Genomic DNA, 19,829 nt, shown 5'->3' on the forward strand with positions numbered 1-19,829 from the left:
AATCAAATGTCTATGACAGGTTGACAGAGTTGTCTGCGAACAACAACAGAGTCAATAAGAGAACATAAAACAGGCTTTAAAGTAACACGCTGTTGCTGCAAACTAGGCTTTGAAGCAGTTCTGTGTCTTCTGATTGCAAAAAAAGAAAAAGAAAAAAATTAGATGGAAACTGACAATTTTGGGTCCACTTTCCTTTCCTTGCATAATATTCTCTGGTAACTTTGCTTAACTTGTATTTTCAACCATATAATCTTCATAAGTGTAAATAATTGAGAACATGCAAATTGATTTGTATCGAGTTTAAATAGCAGTACAGTCCTTAAATCATGTATAAAGCACATCACAGAAGCATATTCACATCTGGTTTGCCTTCATTTGTGGATAAAAAAAAAAAAAAATATATATATATATATATATATATATATATATATATATATATATATATATATATGTATATATATATATATATATATATATATATATATATATATATATATATATATATATATATATTATAATGTGATATTTGTAAATCTAAAGTCTTTTAGGGGCCTGATTTTAGGTACTTTAAGTAACTTGTGCAATGAGTGAAGCAGACTGACTGGACATTGCTCATGTAACTTAAAAAAGTGAGAAAATATTTAGATTTTAGATAGACAGTTGGGCCAAATGGCACTTTAGGACTTCAAGGGTAATTAAAAACAACAACAACAACAAAAAAAAACAAAACACCAAACGTCTTACTGTTTGACCCAACACAGGCCATATGCTTAACTGTGTAACATAATGCAGGAGTTTCATCCTGTCCCATCAGGATGTCCTACCTATAATCTTTCTGCAAATTCTATGTGGAGCTGAAGAAAATCCCATAAATCCATGCTACACTCAACTCCAAGACAGAGGTATTAAATAGTTTGGGATTAAAACGCGAATAAACCAGCCACTTACATCGGAATTAAGTTTAATTCAGAATAGAAATTTGCATTAGGAATTAAGTGTTTACATGTTAATTTTTCATCAGTTTAAAGCATAATTACCTTTTATTCGTAATTAAACAGGAATTAAAACTCCCATGTAAATGTAGCAATTGTAACTGGGAGGATGTGAGTCTTTTCCACCTGAGCGCATTGGTATGACGGATTACGGAAGAACAACTAAAACGTAATTGTTTGCAACAAAAGCCAATGATATCATAAACATGTTAAGGTTAGATTAAATAAAGAATACATTATGTATGCACAATCCTTTTTCGAAGAGGTAGCGCAGATGGACAAATATAGATGCAGAGTTCAGTAGATGTGTCAACATAGAAACCTATTGGCACTCAAAATGACTCAAAAACATGTTTTTAGTTCATTCATAACTATTATTCACGTTACTTTCACAAAAAGACCTTTTAATGGTAGTTGTTTTCTTTGGGGTAGATTTTTTCTGTTTCTCAATATTGTGTTTCTTTTGTTTTTTTACGTATAAAGCAAGCTATTTACATTAACTGTAACAATAAAACATATAAACATGTAATCTGCTGCTTGAGAGATCTTATTGGTAGTTGGCAGATGTTAACATGACTACATTGCAAGCGTAAATTTGGAAAAATGCCATCAGCCACAGGAACTGTATCACAGTAAATAATCTGCAAAGCGCTGGTTTCTTGCCAGCATGAGAACTTTACATTCTTCTTTTATCCCTCATGTCTGTGCAAGTTTTTCCACGTTTACAATTCCCTTGTATCTTCTTCACCTTTGGAGGACCCTTTGCTCTAAAATGTTCTCTTTTTTTCCATTCTTTTTATGTTTTTTACCCAAACAATCTTAGTTTTGTACTCGAAACCGAAGCTTGATAACCATTTTCTAGAAAATAATTTGGTAAAACTCCAAATCTTCTCTGTTGCTCCTTCAGCTTACACGTTTATTTAGTTGTGGTGCAAACATTGCTTTTAAATGCAAATGAGTCATTTAAAAAGTGGATGCATTCACTTTGGGCTGAAAGACATTTTATAAATGACAACCACACAAACCAAATTCATATATGTATCAAAGCTCATCCCTACTTCTGCTGCTGTGTATCGGGACAGTTTCAGTCATGAAACCACACAGAGTTTTATGCATGTGGCCTCAGGATGTGTATTCTCTGTTGGAGAGAGAAAAACTCCTTTTGGTATGGACTTTGGGCATCACAACCTCATAGACATTTAAATGCACAAAAATAGCTCATGGAAAGAAGAAAGAGTAAAAAAAAGCCCAAAGCATAACATGACCTCTTTATTTACTTTCCTCACATATGAAACAACATTTATGCATTCTGTGATTTTCTTCAAAGTCTAATTTATGTTTCAGTATGTTTTTTTTCTTCCAAGTCCCTATGTGACATGCTTATCTCAGAAAGACAAGATGCTAGAGTTTTAATAAAGCTGTGATTACTTATAGACAATCAAGGGCGGTGCAAGAGGCAAACGAGTGTGAGCTCCTTAATTAAAACGCACCGATTTCAGGAGTGGTTAACACCAGTTTAACGAGAACAGGACAAGGGTCATTGGTGGCTGTTTAGTTATTATCAGGAGAACATTATTTCCCAAGCTACTCTTTACCTGAGTGGCACAGGAGGCAGAGGAGCACATGATCAAGCTGGAGCTCATTACGGGAACAACCATTTTCTGAGTGCTACTTTTTGCATTCCTGCCATAATGACAGTTTATTGGCAAAGTAAATACCTAATGGTGGATGAATGCTTTTCAATATGAATCTGTTCAATGATATGTATACTCAAATTTTAAAGAATTTACCATCCAAAAAGAACATGTTTAAAAAAAAAAAAAAACATGTGCAGATGCCGCAGAATACAAGAGGAAACTGACTAATGTGTGTGCAGTATGAAAGATCAAGGTGCCCTACATGTGAAGCTGCAGGAACCTCTTGCAGGTGAACAAAAAAGATTCATTAATTAGTGAAAGCCCTACAAAGAAAACAGCATTCAAACAACAATTCTAATGCAAAAAATATGTTTTGCTTTGCATTTTAACTTTCCAGAGAATATCACACAAACACACACACACACACATGAGCATATTTAAATCGGACTTAGCAGAAGAGCTCAGAAATGTAAGTTCACCCCAGTTTTCTCCTTTCATCTCAGTTATTATGTCACAGCTCCATCATCAGGTCGCCTCCATGCTCAGCCTGTTTGAAAGTTTTTATTTAAGCATCCTTATACTCTGTGGGATGAAAATCAAATCACCAACAAATCATTTCTAATGGTCCCCCTGACAGATAAACCCATCTTATGTATAGTGAAAATGCCCATACAGCTGAGGACTTAAGAACTGAGAGGCTTACATCAAAGAGACGATGTCAGGTGTCCCGCGGGAGCAAATAAGTCAGAGCACGCTCAGTGCAGGTGATCATCGCAATAAATATAGCAGTCATTTATGTGTCAGACATCTGGAGCTCACAATAGCTCTCCTACGGGATCCTATTGAATATCATCCATTACGACAGAAACAAAGCAAATAGTGTTTTATAAATTATATATATGTATATATATATATATATATATATATATATATATATATATATATATATATATATATATATATATATATATATATACATATATATATATATATACATTGAATAGACATTGAATAGATCGTGAGTGGTTTAGCCGATCTAATGTTATTGCTTATCAGAATTGTGCCTTTTAGCAGGTTCTCCTAGCATTAGACAATGTTAAATGATCATCATTGTTCTTTATATTTTTTCTGTCCAAGTTTAATAGACATAAGTTTTTACTCAGTAACTAACCACAGAAAGTTAAACAAAGCTCTTCCAGAGAGGCTGGGCTCATAGATAAATGGACAAATTGCAATAAAGAATATCCAATCGATGAGCCAACACAGCTCTTAGAAGAAATTAGAAGGGAAACCATCTAAACTGATGACAGGAGGAAAGGGGATGCTCAAATGACACAACAAATCAATATGTGGCCGAGGAAATTAAGGATCAATGAAAGCAGGAAATAAATCGGGAACTTTCTCATCAGATCAATGAATAGTTACTCTTGTCAGAAGATCAATAAATACACACAGCCACCTAATGTAAGGCGGTGGCGTGAGTGTCACATGATCAAACTGTTCTACATAATGTTGGTGAAGTCAAAGTGAATTTTTGGGCTCGGCTCTGTGGAAGCTTTGACAACAAATGCAACGCTGCTCTTCTGTTCTGTTTGTGCGACAGGCTGATGGACTAGGCATGGGGCTGGGGATGTGAGGAGGGGTGGGATTAGCATTGTGTCACACATCTCAGGATCAACGTCCTGAGTCTAATGAGCTGTCAGTGACACATATGCAGCTCTGCGATCGCAACGCACCTCGATGACTTTACAGATATACAGCCATGTTGCTGTTTAAATGCTATCAATGTGTGGTGGTCTGATTACATGTGATGAATTCAGCCCAGGAGTCGTTGAGATTAATATCTGCAAGTCCAACCCAAATAGATTTCTTAACTATATACTTTTAGAAGTAAACAAATGTTTTAAGAAAAACTTGTTTTATTCTTGTGGGTAGAATCCCAAACATACAATTGACATTTAGTCTAAAAACGTGTGTTTGCTCCTCTGGGTTTTAATCTTTTAGGGAAACTTCACGTTTTCTTTAAATCTCCTTTTGCCTCATTCAGAAAAAGGAACATGTCCGCCTGCATCCTGGTGAGTTTACTGACTTTGTTGCCAGTCAATGATTTTACTCTCATTCATAAGACTTGTGTTTCTTTGTCTTCTGAGTTGCCTATTTCTGCTTTTACTTTGCTCACCAGCTCAAACTGAGGCTGTCTGAGGAGCAGCTCAGCAGCTAGCTGTGCGAGTGAAAATACAAATGGAGGGAGGGAATAGTTTTAAGGGGGCAAAATGAGTTTAACCTTGTTTTTTTTTTCTTTTAGCCTGCAAATAAAACACGTACAAATAGATTAACTTTCCCCTTAATGACTTTCGACCTATTTAATGTGTATGTTTCACTTAGTGCACCACTTACTGTAGTTTTTCTAGTGTTTCATTATAATTATAATTAAAAAATGTATATTTTCATTATAATTAAAATATTATCTGTGTTCCCATTTTCTGGTGCTTTTTTCCTTTTTAATCTATTTTTCTCGCAAATAATGCCGTGGTCAGATTAAATCTCTTGTTCAAGGCTTCACATTAGGTTACAGTCAGACTTTGAGTGACTGTTTGTGTGTGTGTGTGTGTGTGTGTGTGTGTGTGTGTGTGTGTGTGTGTGTGTGTGTGTGTGTGTGTGTGGGTGTGTGTGGGTGTGTTATAAGGCTGAGAAGGAAGGAATACCAATGTGTGCCTAATGCAAAAGCCTGTCAGTCAGAAGTATATGACTTGTAACTGCATCACTATGTTGGCTGAAACGTATGAAATTTCACTTTTGATTGGAAAGTCATCCTCCTGTGCACGTTTGTGCACGTATTCCTGCACTTATGCCTTATCTGTACCTGATATGTGTGATCATTCAGATGTGCCCCAGAGAGTTTAATGTGCATGTTTGTCAGGGTCGTCCTGTGGCCTCCTTGCTGCTTATCTCAGCTTGTTCCTCCTTCTGTTTCGGGGGTTGAGAAGCCCCCAACAAACTGCTGTGGCCAAAGGGGGCTGTTTGTGTGAAAACACACATCTCTCCCCAGCAGATGGTAGTTACTCTGACCATACTGTCCCACCAGCCAGACTGCCTTCCAGGGCTTGGCCATGTCTATAGCCAGCCCAGCGGGCCACTGGCAAGCACATTGCCCTGCTGACAAGATCCTTTTTATGGATTAAGGGGTCTGTAAAACACCTTCAAATGCAGGTCGGTACCCTGCTTCACCCTGTCACTCTATTCCATCGCTAGCAACACCATTTCTGTTAGTGTAGAATTGAAAAAATACTGGCTGCTTCTGTCTTTGTGTGTGTGTGTGTGGGTTGCATATGGAAGAGAAATATGCAGCTTTAAAAATGTGGGATTGGTAAATTGAGACAGAACTGTCTGTAGACGGCATTGAAATGGGAAGCTGGCCTGGCATTTTGTTTTCATGTCTCCCCACACACACACCCACACAGCGGACTTTCCATGCATGTTTTCTCTTTTTTTTTTTTTTTTGCAAAGCAGTGCATTTTCGCTCCGTGTGATGAAGAGAAATGAGCAACAGTGTCGCTATCAAAGATGCTAAATCAAACAGCGGAGACTTGTCATCAGATTTTCACGACGAATTCCTCCAGGATTTGCTGACAAATTCAGGTATGAGGCTTCAACATCCAACGCAGCCTTCATTTCCGTCTGCTAATGCAGACACGGCTAATTGCGCACGCCCACACGCGTGCACGCTATGTGAGTGTCATGGCAGACAGAGTCAAACAGCTGCCATCCCCGCTCGCAGCTCTGATTGGAAGCTTGCTGTTGTTTATAGAGAAACAAAAAAATGCAATCTTTTTTTTTTTTGCATTGAGGGCTTCCTGTTGTTTATATTTAAACAGTTCGCTGGGGAGAAAACAATCATGAAGTGCCTGGTAAAAACCTCTCTGTCAGCATGTAAATCAACACATGAATGACTCTTATCACATTTGCTTTGGATTAAATTCAGGGCAAAAGCTGAATATATTTCCATTCATGAATGCCAAATTCAGTGGCTGGACGTCCAGGATTGGCACAAGCGGAACCATCTCCTGTGTTGCAGTCTTACCCGTTGTCCATAAGTCCAGGTTTGTTGTGTATGTGAGGAAATGCTTGATTGCTGGTGCAGGCAACAACTTTATGTGCTTTCCCAGAGGAAAAATTTACAGTGCACTGTTTTTCTCTTTCGAATCTCAGAAGACAGAAATGTTATTTTCACTTCAAACTCATTTTATTTTCAATATTTTCTCACATTCTTCTGATATATTTCTCCTAAAATTCTCCAGGAGAAATAAGGTGAGACATAACTTTAGCAATAGGAGTCATATGTGAGGTGGAAAGGAGACACCTTGCAAAACTTTTAAAGTCTCCTTAAAAAACAAAATGAGCAATGATGGAGCCACAAAGGAGACATTTATCCATTTTCTATACTTCTTTCAATTCACAGTTACCAGAAAGTTGGAGCCTATCCCAGCAATTTACAGGCAAGAGGCAGAGTACACCCTTGACAAGCTGCCAGTTCATCGCAGGGCCAACAGACAAACAACATTCACTCCTAGGGAGAATTTAGAGTAACCAATTAACCCAACACGCATGTCTTTGGACAGTGGGAGGGAACTGGCGTACCTGAAGTGAACATGCAAAGTCTGCACAGAAAGGCAGAAACCTGAGACCTTCTTGCAGTAAGGCAACACCACATCACCGTGATGCCCTTATATCTGTCCAACTTTACTCTCCTGAAATGACAAATATTAGCTAGCAGCATGCACTTCAAGTGAATTTCATCCAGAGTGCTCTTTTGTCTAACAATTTTTTAAAAAAAATATGTTTCTCAAGCTGTTGTAATTGGTGAAGGGAGGGTTTGATATTACAGAATGATAAATCTTTGATCTTTTTTAGAAATACAACCGTAATCCCAAAAGAAGTTGAGACACTGTAAACTGTAAAAACGAGCACAATGCGATGATTTCCAAATCTCACCAGCCCAGCAGAAACAGTTCACATGCTGGAACTGAACATTTTACCATTTTGGTGAAAATAATGAAATATTTAAAATGAAATACACGTTTGCAGCTATGTTCCCCCTTCTGTAGTCTCAGCTTTTACTAACTGGACCCTGTACGAGCCCAGTATTGTGGGTCTCATAGCCACAGCCAGCTGTAAGGCGACTAAGCTCTGAGACAACATCTGCTTGTACGGAAGTGACAGCTGGTAGCACAGAAATGTATTCTCATATTGAAATAAAACAGTAACTTTATTGCAGTTTATTCATATTTTTTATGTATAAAAGTGTGTAGAACTTTTCATTCGCTCTGCCTGTGCTCAGCCTGAGATTGATGAATTAGGTTTAAACAGAAGTTAGAAAGGAGAAAGGACTGACTTCACACGGAGAACTCTTTCATGAAATCAACAAAAGTCACAAAAGACTGAGAATTATCTGACAGCTTTATGAGATCTCTTTCTAGACCTAAAACACAGCAATTTTAGTCTTTCAGGATCTCAGTTTTGGAAGGAAAAAAAAAGATAAGAAAGTTGAAAATTAAGCCATCAACTTATTTGGTTTTGCGAGTATCTCACTTTTGTCTAGGAGAAATAAAAAAAAACAACATTTTCTTCACACCATTTCAAAGTGGAGGTCAGAATGAAGGTTGAGAGTGGAATTCAGGACTCCGTTTCTCCCCTCCACCGAGCGCTGGACGTGTGTGAACACAGCAGCTGATGCATGAGGAAAGTAAGGGTGCTTGTGTAAAGAGCATGGAGCGATGTTTAAAATTAAAGGTGTCTGACCGGCAGCACGGCCCATGTTTCGAACCATTCTGCTGCCTGTTGTCCTTTTGCATCCTTGAGAAATGCACATGAGGTGCGTATTCTTTATTTTTGAGACATGTCCATCTGACCCCAGAGAAACGCTCTTACATGATGCTGAATGCCGGGTCTCTCATGCTTGCTGATAGGACTGAGTAAAAATATGGGAGGGGTCGATGGGTATATATGAGGATGATGATTAAGAGTCACTCTGTCAGACAAACCAGACCCTAAGGGAAACAAAAGTGAAAAAATGACATGTTTAGATATATATTTTTGTTTGTTGTGTTGTTAAATGCATTCATTGATGTATGAGCATGTGCTCATAATAGCCAGTGTGTCAGAGCTGTGAACATGGCCTGCTAAGAGGTTCTCCTGAGGGGCTATTGTAATCCCACCGTATGACACAAGCTCTGTATAGAAAAAGAGCTCAACTAGGGCTTTTTTTCTCTTTGTGTAATTATCTGTGCTTTTCATAGAAAGGCCACCCTTTATTCCCACAAGGTATGAAAGACATGGAAAATCAAAAAGAGGCACCCTACAGGCAAAAACATTTCAGTTTGCAGCAAGAAAGGCAACATATATTTGTGTACATGAATGATCAGCATAATATCTCAAACATTCACTGTGTCACAGCTGAACTGCACGCAACCTCTCAAACGAAAAAGGGAAGGCGAGATGTGCAAGAAAAACCTGAGAACAAACAGAACCCCCATTTTCCTCTTGATATTACGGTGAAGACAGGAGTTCCTGCGGTGGATGTTTTGGTGGATGTCACATTTTGGCACACCGCCACACTCAGGGTTCAATGACAGGAAGCTCGCATGGGGATAAAAGGGAAGCAGCTTCCAAAAGTCATCAATAATGCATGAAAAATTTGTTTGTGCATGTGTTGACTTATGTTTTAGGTCTCAGAACCAGTGATAAAGTACTTGCATTGCTTTTTAGAGTTAACCAGATATATCCCAAAACAGGCGTTTAAATTCTTCCTTTCATTTGTTGTTTTATTTATTAATGGAGATTCTACATAGTTGGAAACTAAAGATTTCCCTTTTGGGTCTTTAAAATTCTCTTTTGGTCAATCTTTGATGCATATAAAGTCATTTAAGGATTTCTTATTTAAATTTATTGGTTAAATGTAGGAGATCTAATAAAGGAGGTATAGAAGCTTTAAAAAATTAGTCTTTTTTTCTCAAGCGGAACATTGCTGTTGTACATCTTGCTACCTCTCTGAAATGCTACAAAAATAGATACTAGTCTGCTCTGATTGGTCAGAAATAGTACTGTGCACAGCAATCGAATAAATCTTATTTGTGATAGATTAGATTCCATGCAGATATTCTACACTACATGATAACAAAAGCAAGACAGAAAGCCTGGCATTGCAGTCTGTTCTGTGTGTCAGCAAATGGATGCGGAAGAAGGCAAGCAGCAGTGATGATGGAAAACAGAAGCTTAGCCAACATGTGACATTATGCACCTTTCATTTGACATATTCATTTCTCCAAAACAAGCAAAACTCCTCAGTATAACGTCCACATGAAGTGAAGAAAGTAAACACTCACTCATAATCATGATTAAAGAAAGAGGAGCTCTACGCGACATTTTTATGGCTATGGTGAACAGGAATATGTTTGTATATTTGTTCATTTTTAATTTATAACGTTGGCCAAGTTCCTACTGTGTATAATGAACCGCCCTCTTTTGCATTGTTGAGCTATATACTTGCACAGGCAGAGCCTGTATGCGCTAAGCAGCAGCTGGGCAACATCTCCGCGATGCATTCAAGTACTTTCATTTATCCAGACTCCAGTGCTGAGAGGAGACACAAGCAGGTGGCTTTTTGTGACCACCTGTTCTTCTCATCGGTTTGCGGTAGAAGATCCTTTTGCAACTTTGCATGAAAGGAAAAAAAAAATCTTTGAGGATGAAACGGTTTTAGCTACATGCCGTAACTCAAAAGAAAGTATTTTGTGAAACAAAATTTCACCACCTTCCTTTTCTAATTTCTAGCGTGAATGTTTGGATAAAATTCATGGAGGATTCTGAGAAATTAGAATAGGAGATTAATCATTACCTTAGCAATGGCTCTGGTAAGAAAGCCAACAGTTTTTAATCATATACACACAAAAGCTAAAGATGTAAAAGTTCAGTCTATGGGGCAACTAATGAGATCCACATCTGTAGCTCTGGGCTGCATGTTCCTCTGAGCTCGCTAAGTCCCTCATTCAACCTGTCTCTGTCCAGCCAATCCCCCTCCACTTCCACACTGAAAACATGATCAGCTTATTATAGACTGCTGTCTGAGTGTAGAATCTGAAACCCACAGTTAAAAAGTACAATCCACCTGTGGCACGACATGTTACATATATAAGGAGATTATCTGAGCTGTGATGAGGAAGAGCGTCGCCGAGTCCGACATCTTCAAATAGTTCAAATCATTTTCTTTATATATTTCATGACCGGTCTTAATTATGCGTGTATATCTATGCACTCACTAATTTATACTGCATAAACACAACGTGGTGCTCCTGCGTGATATTATTCATGATGTTGTGAAAATTGTGTGACAGCGGTCACAGCAGACACAGTTTACCTTCAGAGCAAATGGGAAAGTTCTGTTTCCAAGTCGAGCCCTGTTTAATGATTCATGTAACTTTTGTTGTGTTCTGAAGGGGTGACAATGCAGCGTCATCCCATTAAGTCTCTCAACTCTGTACTTCTCTCTCTTTCACTCTCTCTCTCTCTCTCACACACACACACACATACACACAAATCTCAGGTTTTAGATTCTCTCCCATGCATAAAGGAGCAGACACCATTTTCGTCACCGCAGCTGGCCAACAGTATTTACAACAGCCAGGGGAAGTAATGTCCACTTATCTCTAGTACACAAATGTAGTCGATTTACAGGAGTCCCTACTTGCTATTTATTATTTATGGTTGGATAAAATGTTAGGAAAGGATTTCTGAATGTGAAGGGGGACGATGAGGGAACCTATTCTGAAATATGCATGAGTGCGGTGTTGTAGAAATAAGAGAAGTCTGAGTTATTGCGAAGAAATCCTGGGAAAACTCGGGAACCACATAGTGAGTACAAGGACACAACCGGCAATTTCTGCAAATCGGTGTGCATGCAATGCACGACTATGGATTTCTTTCATTCACTGGACCTGTGCATCATCTTCACTTTGAGAAAATCCTGCACTCAGCCTTTCACCTTAAAGCAAACTTTTTCCTAATCCTAGCAAAAGAAGTACTTGTGGATATTTAGATTCTGTAGTGGTATTAAATGAAAATAAAATTCTTTTACATGTTCTGATCAGTACGATAACTTTTTTTTGTTTTGTTGGTATTATCATAGATATTAAAAATCGGAGTGTGACGCGGAGGTCAGAGTGGACCTCCCTGCACTTCCCTTCATCAGTCAAGAATTTCTTAATCATACATTTTCAAGAAGATGGAGAGCACTATATATATGATAATGGACTTGTTGCAGGAGAAGGACTGCACACGTGCTGTTAGCATTCATGCTAATAGCTTCATTGGGTTGACCCTCAAATGCAAATAGGAATCGTGCATTTTGAAAGGGGGGACTTTGCTACTGTCTACTTTTATGACTTTTTTTTTTTAAATTATTTTTATGTTGAGTTCAGATGAGCAAACAGCAGGGTCGTTCTCATAAAGCCAAATGAAGCTGGCAGCGAGGTCTGTTATATCACCTTGAGCTTTCAGCCCATTAAGCTTCACACCCATTCCCTGTAGCCTTGCATATATTTGAAATTGTCAGTGTATTTATTCTGTTATGTTTGACTATGCAAAATTGTCCATTGATGTGGGTGAAAAAAAGCTTTTCCCTTTTACCATCATGTATTAAAACCCCGAACCACGTAGTGCATTTTAAATGCAGCAAAAAGCCAATTACTGTACCTTTTCTACTGTGACAGCGATATACACAGCCATCTGATTCATTTAGGAAACAGTGTGGTTGCTCCACATTACAAATCAAATAAAATGAGAAAAAAAGGCAGAAAGACACTTATTACCCCAGATTTTGCATTAAGTAGTGAAAATACAGGATCCATGTATTGTAAGGATGCATATACAGATTATTTTACAAATGGATCAGATGAAAAGCTGCACTGAATGGATTTTTAAAGATGGTGGTCACAATATTTTAATTGGTACAGCTGGTCTCTAAAACCCAACTTCTAGAACATTGGTCCAGTTCTGGCACCAGTTTTCAGTATGGTAGTCAGAGCTTCTGGGATTAGACATGGATAAACTGGTTCTGAATGTCGGCTTTGCTTCAGAAGTGGAGCCTCAATGAACAGAGAGCGACAACCATCACACCAATGAATGAAAGACTCTTTTTTTGGGGGTGAGCAGGCTGGACACCGACTACGTATTGCTGGTGATGATATCAATAACATGACAGGGGAAAAAACTGAGGCAATTTGTTAAAATGAAAATGGCCCAAAGCTTGGCTCATAAAGGTGACAGCAGAGCACATGCAGACTCGTTAATCATCTACCGGAAAGTTGGGGGAGACCAAACCTCAAACCCTGAGTCCTACTTAATGAAGACTGTTGTTTCGCCTCAGATGAGTCTGGAAAGACGGCTCCACCTTACACATGTGATTTTATGCATTGTTATGCTGTCTTTGATGGATTTTGTCATGTATTTTACAGTTAAACCATCAGTGGGTTAATTCATCTGTATATTTTGTTCAGTCTATTCACATCGTGCAAGAAATACTCTCATTTTAATATATGATTCCACAAAATATCAAGTTAAGGCATATACCACTCCAGCTTTATATCGCTCCAGATATTCTTAGAGTAATGATGTATAATTTGCAGGCAACTATCTGAATTTTAATGAGCAGGCATGTCAAGAATGAGGGTGAATTATCTGTATCTGTTAAGGACAGTGGTTTGTTATAAATGTTATGTTGCTCATACTGAGTTTAAGCTAATTTATCTATCTTAAAGGTCTAAAACTGTCAGCAAGAAGAGTTTGTTAAGTTTGCCGTCTTGTTTTTTTTTTTGTCACCTTTACATCATCTCCTGGACTTATTAACATTTTTGAAGCTTCGTGGCTTAATTTAAAATTGATTGTTTTCAGAGTTTCTACGTTTACAGTGGCACACACACACACGGAGTCAGCATAACGGAGCACTGTGTTAAAGGTGATTCTGTAATGAGACGATCTCACAGTCCAATCACAGACATAAACAGTCCAAGACCTGCCAAGGAAGAAAGAGGTGCCAACTTCTTTTTTTTTCTCCCTCACTAGAGCAGAGCCAGTTGTTTGCTTTGCTCCTTGAATGCTTTTTCTTCTCTCTCATCATTCCGAACAGCGTAAAAAGAAATAACCTGAGCAGGTGAAAAGAAAAAGCTATGTTAGTTTTTTCTGACTGACATCTCCATGAGTGGAACTACGTGTGGTCGCACAGTTAAGCAGAACCGGATCCGTTATTGTTTGAAGCCCAGCTGTGTGACAGTCCCTTAAAGCTGGGGGAACACTTTTGAGCTGGAGAAATGTAGAAAAGAAGCTTAATCCTAATATTTATCCGCTGTCACCTGCGACAGTGCGGTGACTCGCACAGATGTGCAGAAATATGTGTGTGTGTGTCTGAATACATTACGTGTCCTTATAAAGTGGCTACCAACTCTTCTTAAGTTGTCACTGGGACACAAAAGCCTTTTCAAACTGTCAACATGGAGAACTCTGCCTCACTGAGTTGACATACAACTCTGCCTCGAGATGTTTTTCTCTACCTGACATTCACCATGGTGCAAACCTGCTGGTCCTAACAGACATGCTTAAGGGTTTCCGCAATGAACTTTGTTTTGTCTCATTAATCTCAGACTGTGTCTGATGAATTTAAGGGAACTGCAATCCATGTAGGCTAGCACATGCACACAGTGATGCTGGGCTAAATGAGAAAGGACCGTAGGTTGCTGGTAATGCAGTGTTTCTTTATCCATAAAGGTCACAGACACTTTTTTCACGCTAATCCAGTAAGTGACACATTTTGAATTACAGCCATCATGTCTGGTAGGTGTTATCTTGGAGCATAAATGCACATGTGATACAAGAATGAATTGGAATGCAAAGGAGTGTTTGGAGAGCATTGACACGGTTGCAATTTTTGTATCTGACACGTGTCAGGAATAGAATTCTCTGCCTGCCGACACTGATTTCAGATGTGAGGAGGAAGATCACGTCAAGGAGGCGTGTGTCATTCATCTCTCCTTCAGCGCGCTGCTTGGCAGGCTTCACAATTTGTTTTGCACATTCAATTTCCTGTGTTTAAATCTGACATGCAGGTTTTGTTTTTGCTTTGCCTTCACCAAACTGAATATGATAATGTCACTTGGGCATTGGTAGATGAAAAGATTTCAATGGTGCCGTCAGCTTTTTTTTTTTTTTTTTTTTTTTTTTTTTATGAGAGGAGATAAATTGAACAGTAGATGTGAGGTTTGGAGCCAATACAGCATGCATTATAATGAAATCATCTTCTATTTTCCATTCACAGAAGCAATATTATTAAAAAGGGGGTTTGCAAACCAAACTGGATTAGAAATGCTGGATATTATGTTCGGTACCTCTCTGACTGCACACTTTGTGTTTCCAGATCCAGTGCCATTTCTTTAGTAGCTATCAATCTTAAAGCCTGTTTAAAGCTTTAACATGAAAAAATAATTCAGCCAATTTTGCAGCATCCTAAAAGATCTCCGTTTGACCAGCTGTTATGGAAGCTAAAGTTATAACACACAAGAGATGCATGTGCCCTGTCATCATTAGCGCTTTTGCCTAAAGCCTTATAGGATTTTTTTACCCTAATTCTGCCAAGAATTATCTCCATTAGCAATTAACAGATTTTGTTCAGTTAAAACATCAGTATATTGACTAATCCAAGGAGTTTGGTAATTCAGCAGCAACTCTGTTCGACCAGGCAAAAAAGTTTTTTTGTATGTTAATAGTGCCTTACATTCAATTTTAAAAGGATTACAGGGGGATGCAGGAAGTATTAAAAAGGTTACACTGGAAACAAACTTTAAAAAGAAAAAAAATAAAGGCAGAAAATGGTCAAATGAAATAAAATAAAATGCATGTGTGAGGAATTGCCAGTTGCTTTAGCAAAAATGAAACATTTTTAACCTTTTTTGAGAGTTTGTTCACCATGCGGTGATCATGAAAAAACTGAACAATAACAGAGAAATATGCAGAGGCAGGTGCAGTTTACGGGTACCTTAAGGAGATGCATCATGTGTAGCTGAAGTGTGGAGACTGAATAGAGTTAAAGAGCTGGGAAAACAAAACTCTACAAAGGGAAAGACTATTAGATTACATCTGATACAAAAACCACATTGATATAACAAAAAGAGCCATAACGTGCCATGAATATCTTTGCTCCAGATGTTTAAAGTCAAAGCAGCAGGTGTTTAAGCTCTAAATGAGTTCCTAACTAATACAATTTACCTTCACAGCCTTGAAAAAAGGACGTTTCTGGATCACCCCTGATCCCTACCACAATGACGACAACATCCAGATTGGCCGTGAAGTCAAGATTTCCTGTCAGGTGTGATAACAGAAAGACACACATGCATGCTTTTAACAGCACTGTGATGCAAGCTGTTTGCCTTTATGGCCCAAATAAGGAAAAAGTTGCGTGTTTTAGGTGGAAGCAACGCCCCCAGAGGAGCTGACATTTAGCTGGTTGAAGAATGGTCGCGCCCTGCGGAGCTCGGAGCGTATGGTCATCACCCAAACAGACCCCGACATCTCCCCCGGAACCACCAACCTGGACATCATAGACCTCAAGTTTACAGATTTTGGCACGTACACCTGTGTGGCGGCGCTGAAGGGAGGAGGCATCCCGGAGATCAGCATTGACGTCAACATCTCCTCCACAACTGGTGAGCCTCACACCCCTTTGTGTCAATGTCGCATCTTCACGCCTCCCCACACGTACACCTCCCCGTTAGTCACACGCAGAAGCCTTGGTTAGATAAAAGATCTCTTGCTGTTGTAGTTTCGCTACAGTTTTATCTGTTGGGGTACCACGATGCAAACCATGGTTTTACTGGTAAAAACAGGAGATAAAACACTGTTATAATGAACCCCATGAGGTTACAGGCATGTTAAAGTCCACTAGGTCAAAGTTAAACAGGAATTTTCTTGCTAATGGTCAGGCTCATCATGCCTGAAAGGTTTGCCTTGGTATTTATTAAACACGCAGCACGATTAAAGCAGGGAAATATTTTGTGATGACAAGTGTTACTGCTCATAAAGCCATTCCTGGCAGCATTTTGCCACATTGCAGCTGCCAAGTTGGTTTGTGATAGATATGGAGTGTAGAGATTTTATTAAAACAGTAAGATCAGCTTTGGAAAAGAGTCAAGTTCCCATTTAAAGGACTATTAACTCAAATTCCAAATGCATATATTTTCCTTTCTACCTTTAGTGGTTTGTAACAACGCAGACAGTTTTGGTTTTATCTGCTGAGGTTTCATAGCTGCTGCACAGACTTGTGCTCTCTGACAGTGATTAAAGCGTTTTGTTTTGTCATTGTTGACAGTGTAATGCAATGCTGCAGTGTAAGTGTGTGGATTATCTGCAAGCTGATGAAATATTAATGACTGACAAACATTTTTAGTTTTAAAGCCATTTTAATTTTTTTTATCAGCATAAGAGACATGGGGTAGAAGTTAAAATAGTTTAGACATCACATAAAAAGTATTAAATAAGCGGAAACATTGCCATCCATGTCTGTCCTCGTTGCTATGGAAACATAATATAATGAAATTATTGCAATATGAGTAAAATGTGGGGAAATTAGTGCTCTTGAATGCCTTTCAGTTTAACGCAGACTGGCTGCATGTCATTTTTAACCAGCTAATCTTCTGCTGATTCATACGTATCATAAAGTGGAAAGTCAGCCCTGCATCTGTGTGTGCATTCACGCATCAAGCTGGAAAAGCACTGTTACAGTCCATTTAGTCTGTCTTCCCTCCACTATTGCTGGCTTACAGGTGCATTAGTGGCGGGTCGACCCTGACCCCCTCATGTTAGGTCTGTACAACGAAGGTGCATCAGTCCTGGCTTGAAAAGACGTGTACAAAGTTTCCAGTGAATGCATTCCTTTACCAATCTGTACAATGTCATTTTACTGCCGTCGCAAAAAGTCTTGGTGTTCATGCAGTTTCATCTGTGATTTGAGCTGGGATCAAATATGAAATCCAGCTGATGCAGCAAGAAAAACCTGCTCTATTCTATTTAAATGCACTGAGTTCAGGTTTATTTATTCATTTATTTTTTATGACCAGAGTATTTGAAGTGACAATACAACAAGCAAACCAAGCACAAAACTTGCTTCCACCGCTGGGGAGAGAGAAAGTACAGAGATGATGTTGTAATTTTGCATCTTCTGACTTTTTATTTCCACTTCTAAAACACTGAACACTTCAAAGATAAATATAAAAACTTGTGGAACTTGGAGCTAATTGGACAATAAATGGCTGATTAGTAGTTTAATAACCCCTGTCTGGACTGGTTAATCATATGCATCCAGAAAGCATTTTAGAACCACATTACCCACAATGCAACCTCCTTTTGAGGAACGCTAAACTGGTGCATTTGTAAAACATACAACATGACTAAATATCATCAAATAAAAAAATAAAAAAATAAAAATACAAATAAATAATAAAATAATCAAATATCATAGTGATTGATCAGTAATAGAGAAACAAAATCTTGATGACTCCTTTTGTCCTGTCAACCATATAGAGATACACCGCTGCTGTATCTGGCTTTATGTGCATTGCAGATTTCCTAAATCCTCAAGAGATTAAACCAAACTGTCTGCAGAGTTCTGAGTATGATTTGAGTGAAGGGTAATAAATACCGTCTGTTGTCGAGTTTACAGTGATCCCTGCTCAACACTATTGTTTTAAACGGTTTCACAGTCTTCACTGTCTTACGGTGACTGCTAACGTTGGGCATGTTTGAACCAGAACTGACTTCATCAGCCCGACTAATCAGACTCTTAACATCCATTGTCCTTCCATCAAGTTGGCTGCTTTCACCACTGTTCCAACTGACATCTCTATACAGCATGTTAATTATACACCAAACCAGTCCACCTCGTCTGCTGCTCCACATCACTGTAGCTCCATGGCATGTTGCGCTGTTTCCTAATCGCAAAGAGAGTTTCACAGCAGCCGTCCGCTGCCTGTTCAGTTCTCTGCTGTTCTACTGTACATCAGTTGTTTCAAAAGAAGGCGAGGTGTAGGTGTCTAGACGACAGAACAAGTATTCAGTCTCAAAGACAGTGATTAAAGGAGAAAGTGCTGTCAAACATCTATTTTTTTCTTGTTTGGTTTTAACAATCAACACCTTCCCTGTCAGATTTTATGAGTCTAAACCTGTTTGACAGGCAACTAAACAGACTGACCTTGTAGAAAATTGCAGTTTAGCACATTTAGTCATGTTAACAGTGAAGCAAACTTAGTGAAAACGGGCGTTACGGCGGTAATGTAATGCAGCAGTTAGAGAGAAAAGCAATTACATATATAATGGTACAGATACAGCAGTCTTTATCTACAATGTCTAGTGTGAGGTCAACCAGCGAGCTGAAAATGTGTGTTTCACTGTGCTTGACTCCACCAAGGGATGTCTTTTGATCAAATCCACACCCCCAAATCCACCAAGACTGGGGAGCGTCCTGCTTCTTACTCCTCCTAGATTTCCAGATTATCCATCTGGGGGATTCCCAGAGTTGTTGTTGCTACTGGCAAAGTAGATATATCTGCTTTTGTTTTTTGTTTTTTTGTTTTTTTTCAGTTTACTGGTGCCTGTTTGGAACAGATAAGTAAATTCTCGGTCGTGTGATTCTCTGCAGCTAAGCAGTGATACGCTTCATAGCGAGCTTTCTTCTTCTCCTATTCAGACGGCGTAGAAGTATGCAAACACATTTATACACATTCGAGCACTCTTACCTTTATTCACCATCTTGTCTTTCTATCACGCATACACACACCTTTGCTGCCACTCACAGCGTGAACATGAAAGCGGTGTGTCGACCTTGGGTGCATAATTACCATTAGATAATCCTTTGATAATCCCTGTGCTATAAAACAGTGGGATCAATCGCATCTGCCAAGATTGTTTCCTCATTATCTTTTAAGTAGTGCAGACACTTCTGTTGGAGTGCCTGAGCGATGCCAATGCATTAGCACACATCCTTTAATGTGCAAAAAAAAAAGAAATAAAGAAATAAAAATAAAAAGCTGCTGTCTGACTGAGGAAATAACCAAGGAAATGACTGACTCTATTGTGATCATATGAAATGAAAGGTTTCCTTACGGCT

General features: G+C 38.7%; 1 protein-coding gene across 1 annotated transcript in view; it reads left to right on the forward strand.

Moving 5' to 3' along the window:
* Positions 1-19,829, forward strand: part of LOC306767777 (MAM domain-containing glycosylphosphatidylinositol anchor protein 2) — a gene marked incomplete at both ends in the record, with an annotated part of 212,244 nt that overhangs the window by 113,417 nt on the left and 78,998 nt on the right. The window contains 2 exons of the mRNA XM_079255897.1: positions 15,946-16,037; positions 16,137-16,374. Coding sequence (XP_079112023.1) covers positions 15,946-16,037; positions 16,137-16,374 — 330 coding nt within the window. The remainder of the gene's footprint in view (positions 1-15,945; positions 16,038-16,136; positions 16,375-19,829) is intronic.

Source organism: Telmatherina bonti (genome assembly GCF_933228915.1).
Source record: "Telmatherina bonti genome assembly, chromosome: 16".
Lineage (NCBI taxonomy): Eukaryota > Metazoa > Chordata > Actinopteri > Atheriniformes > Telmatherinidae > Telmatherina > Telmatherina bonti.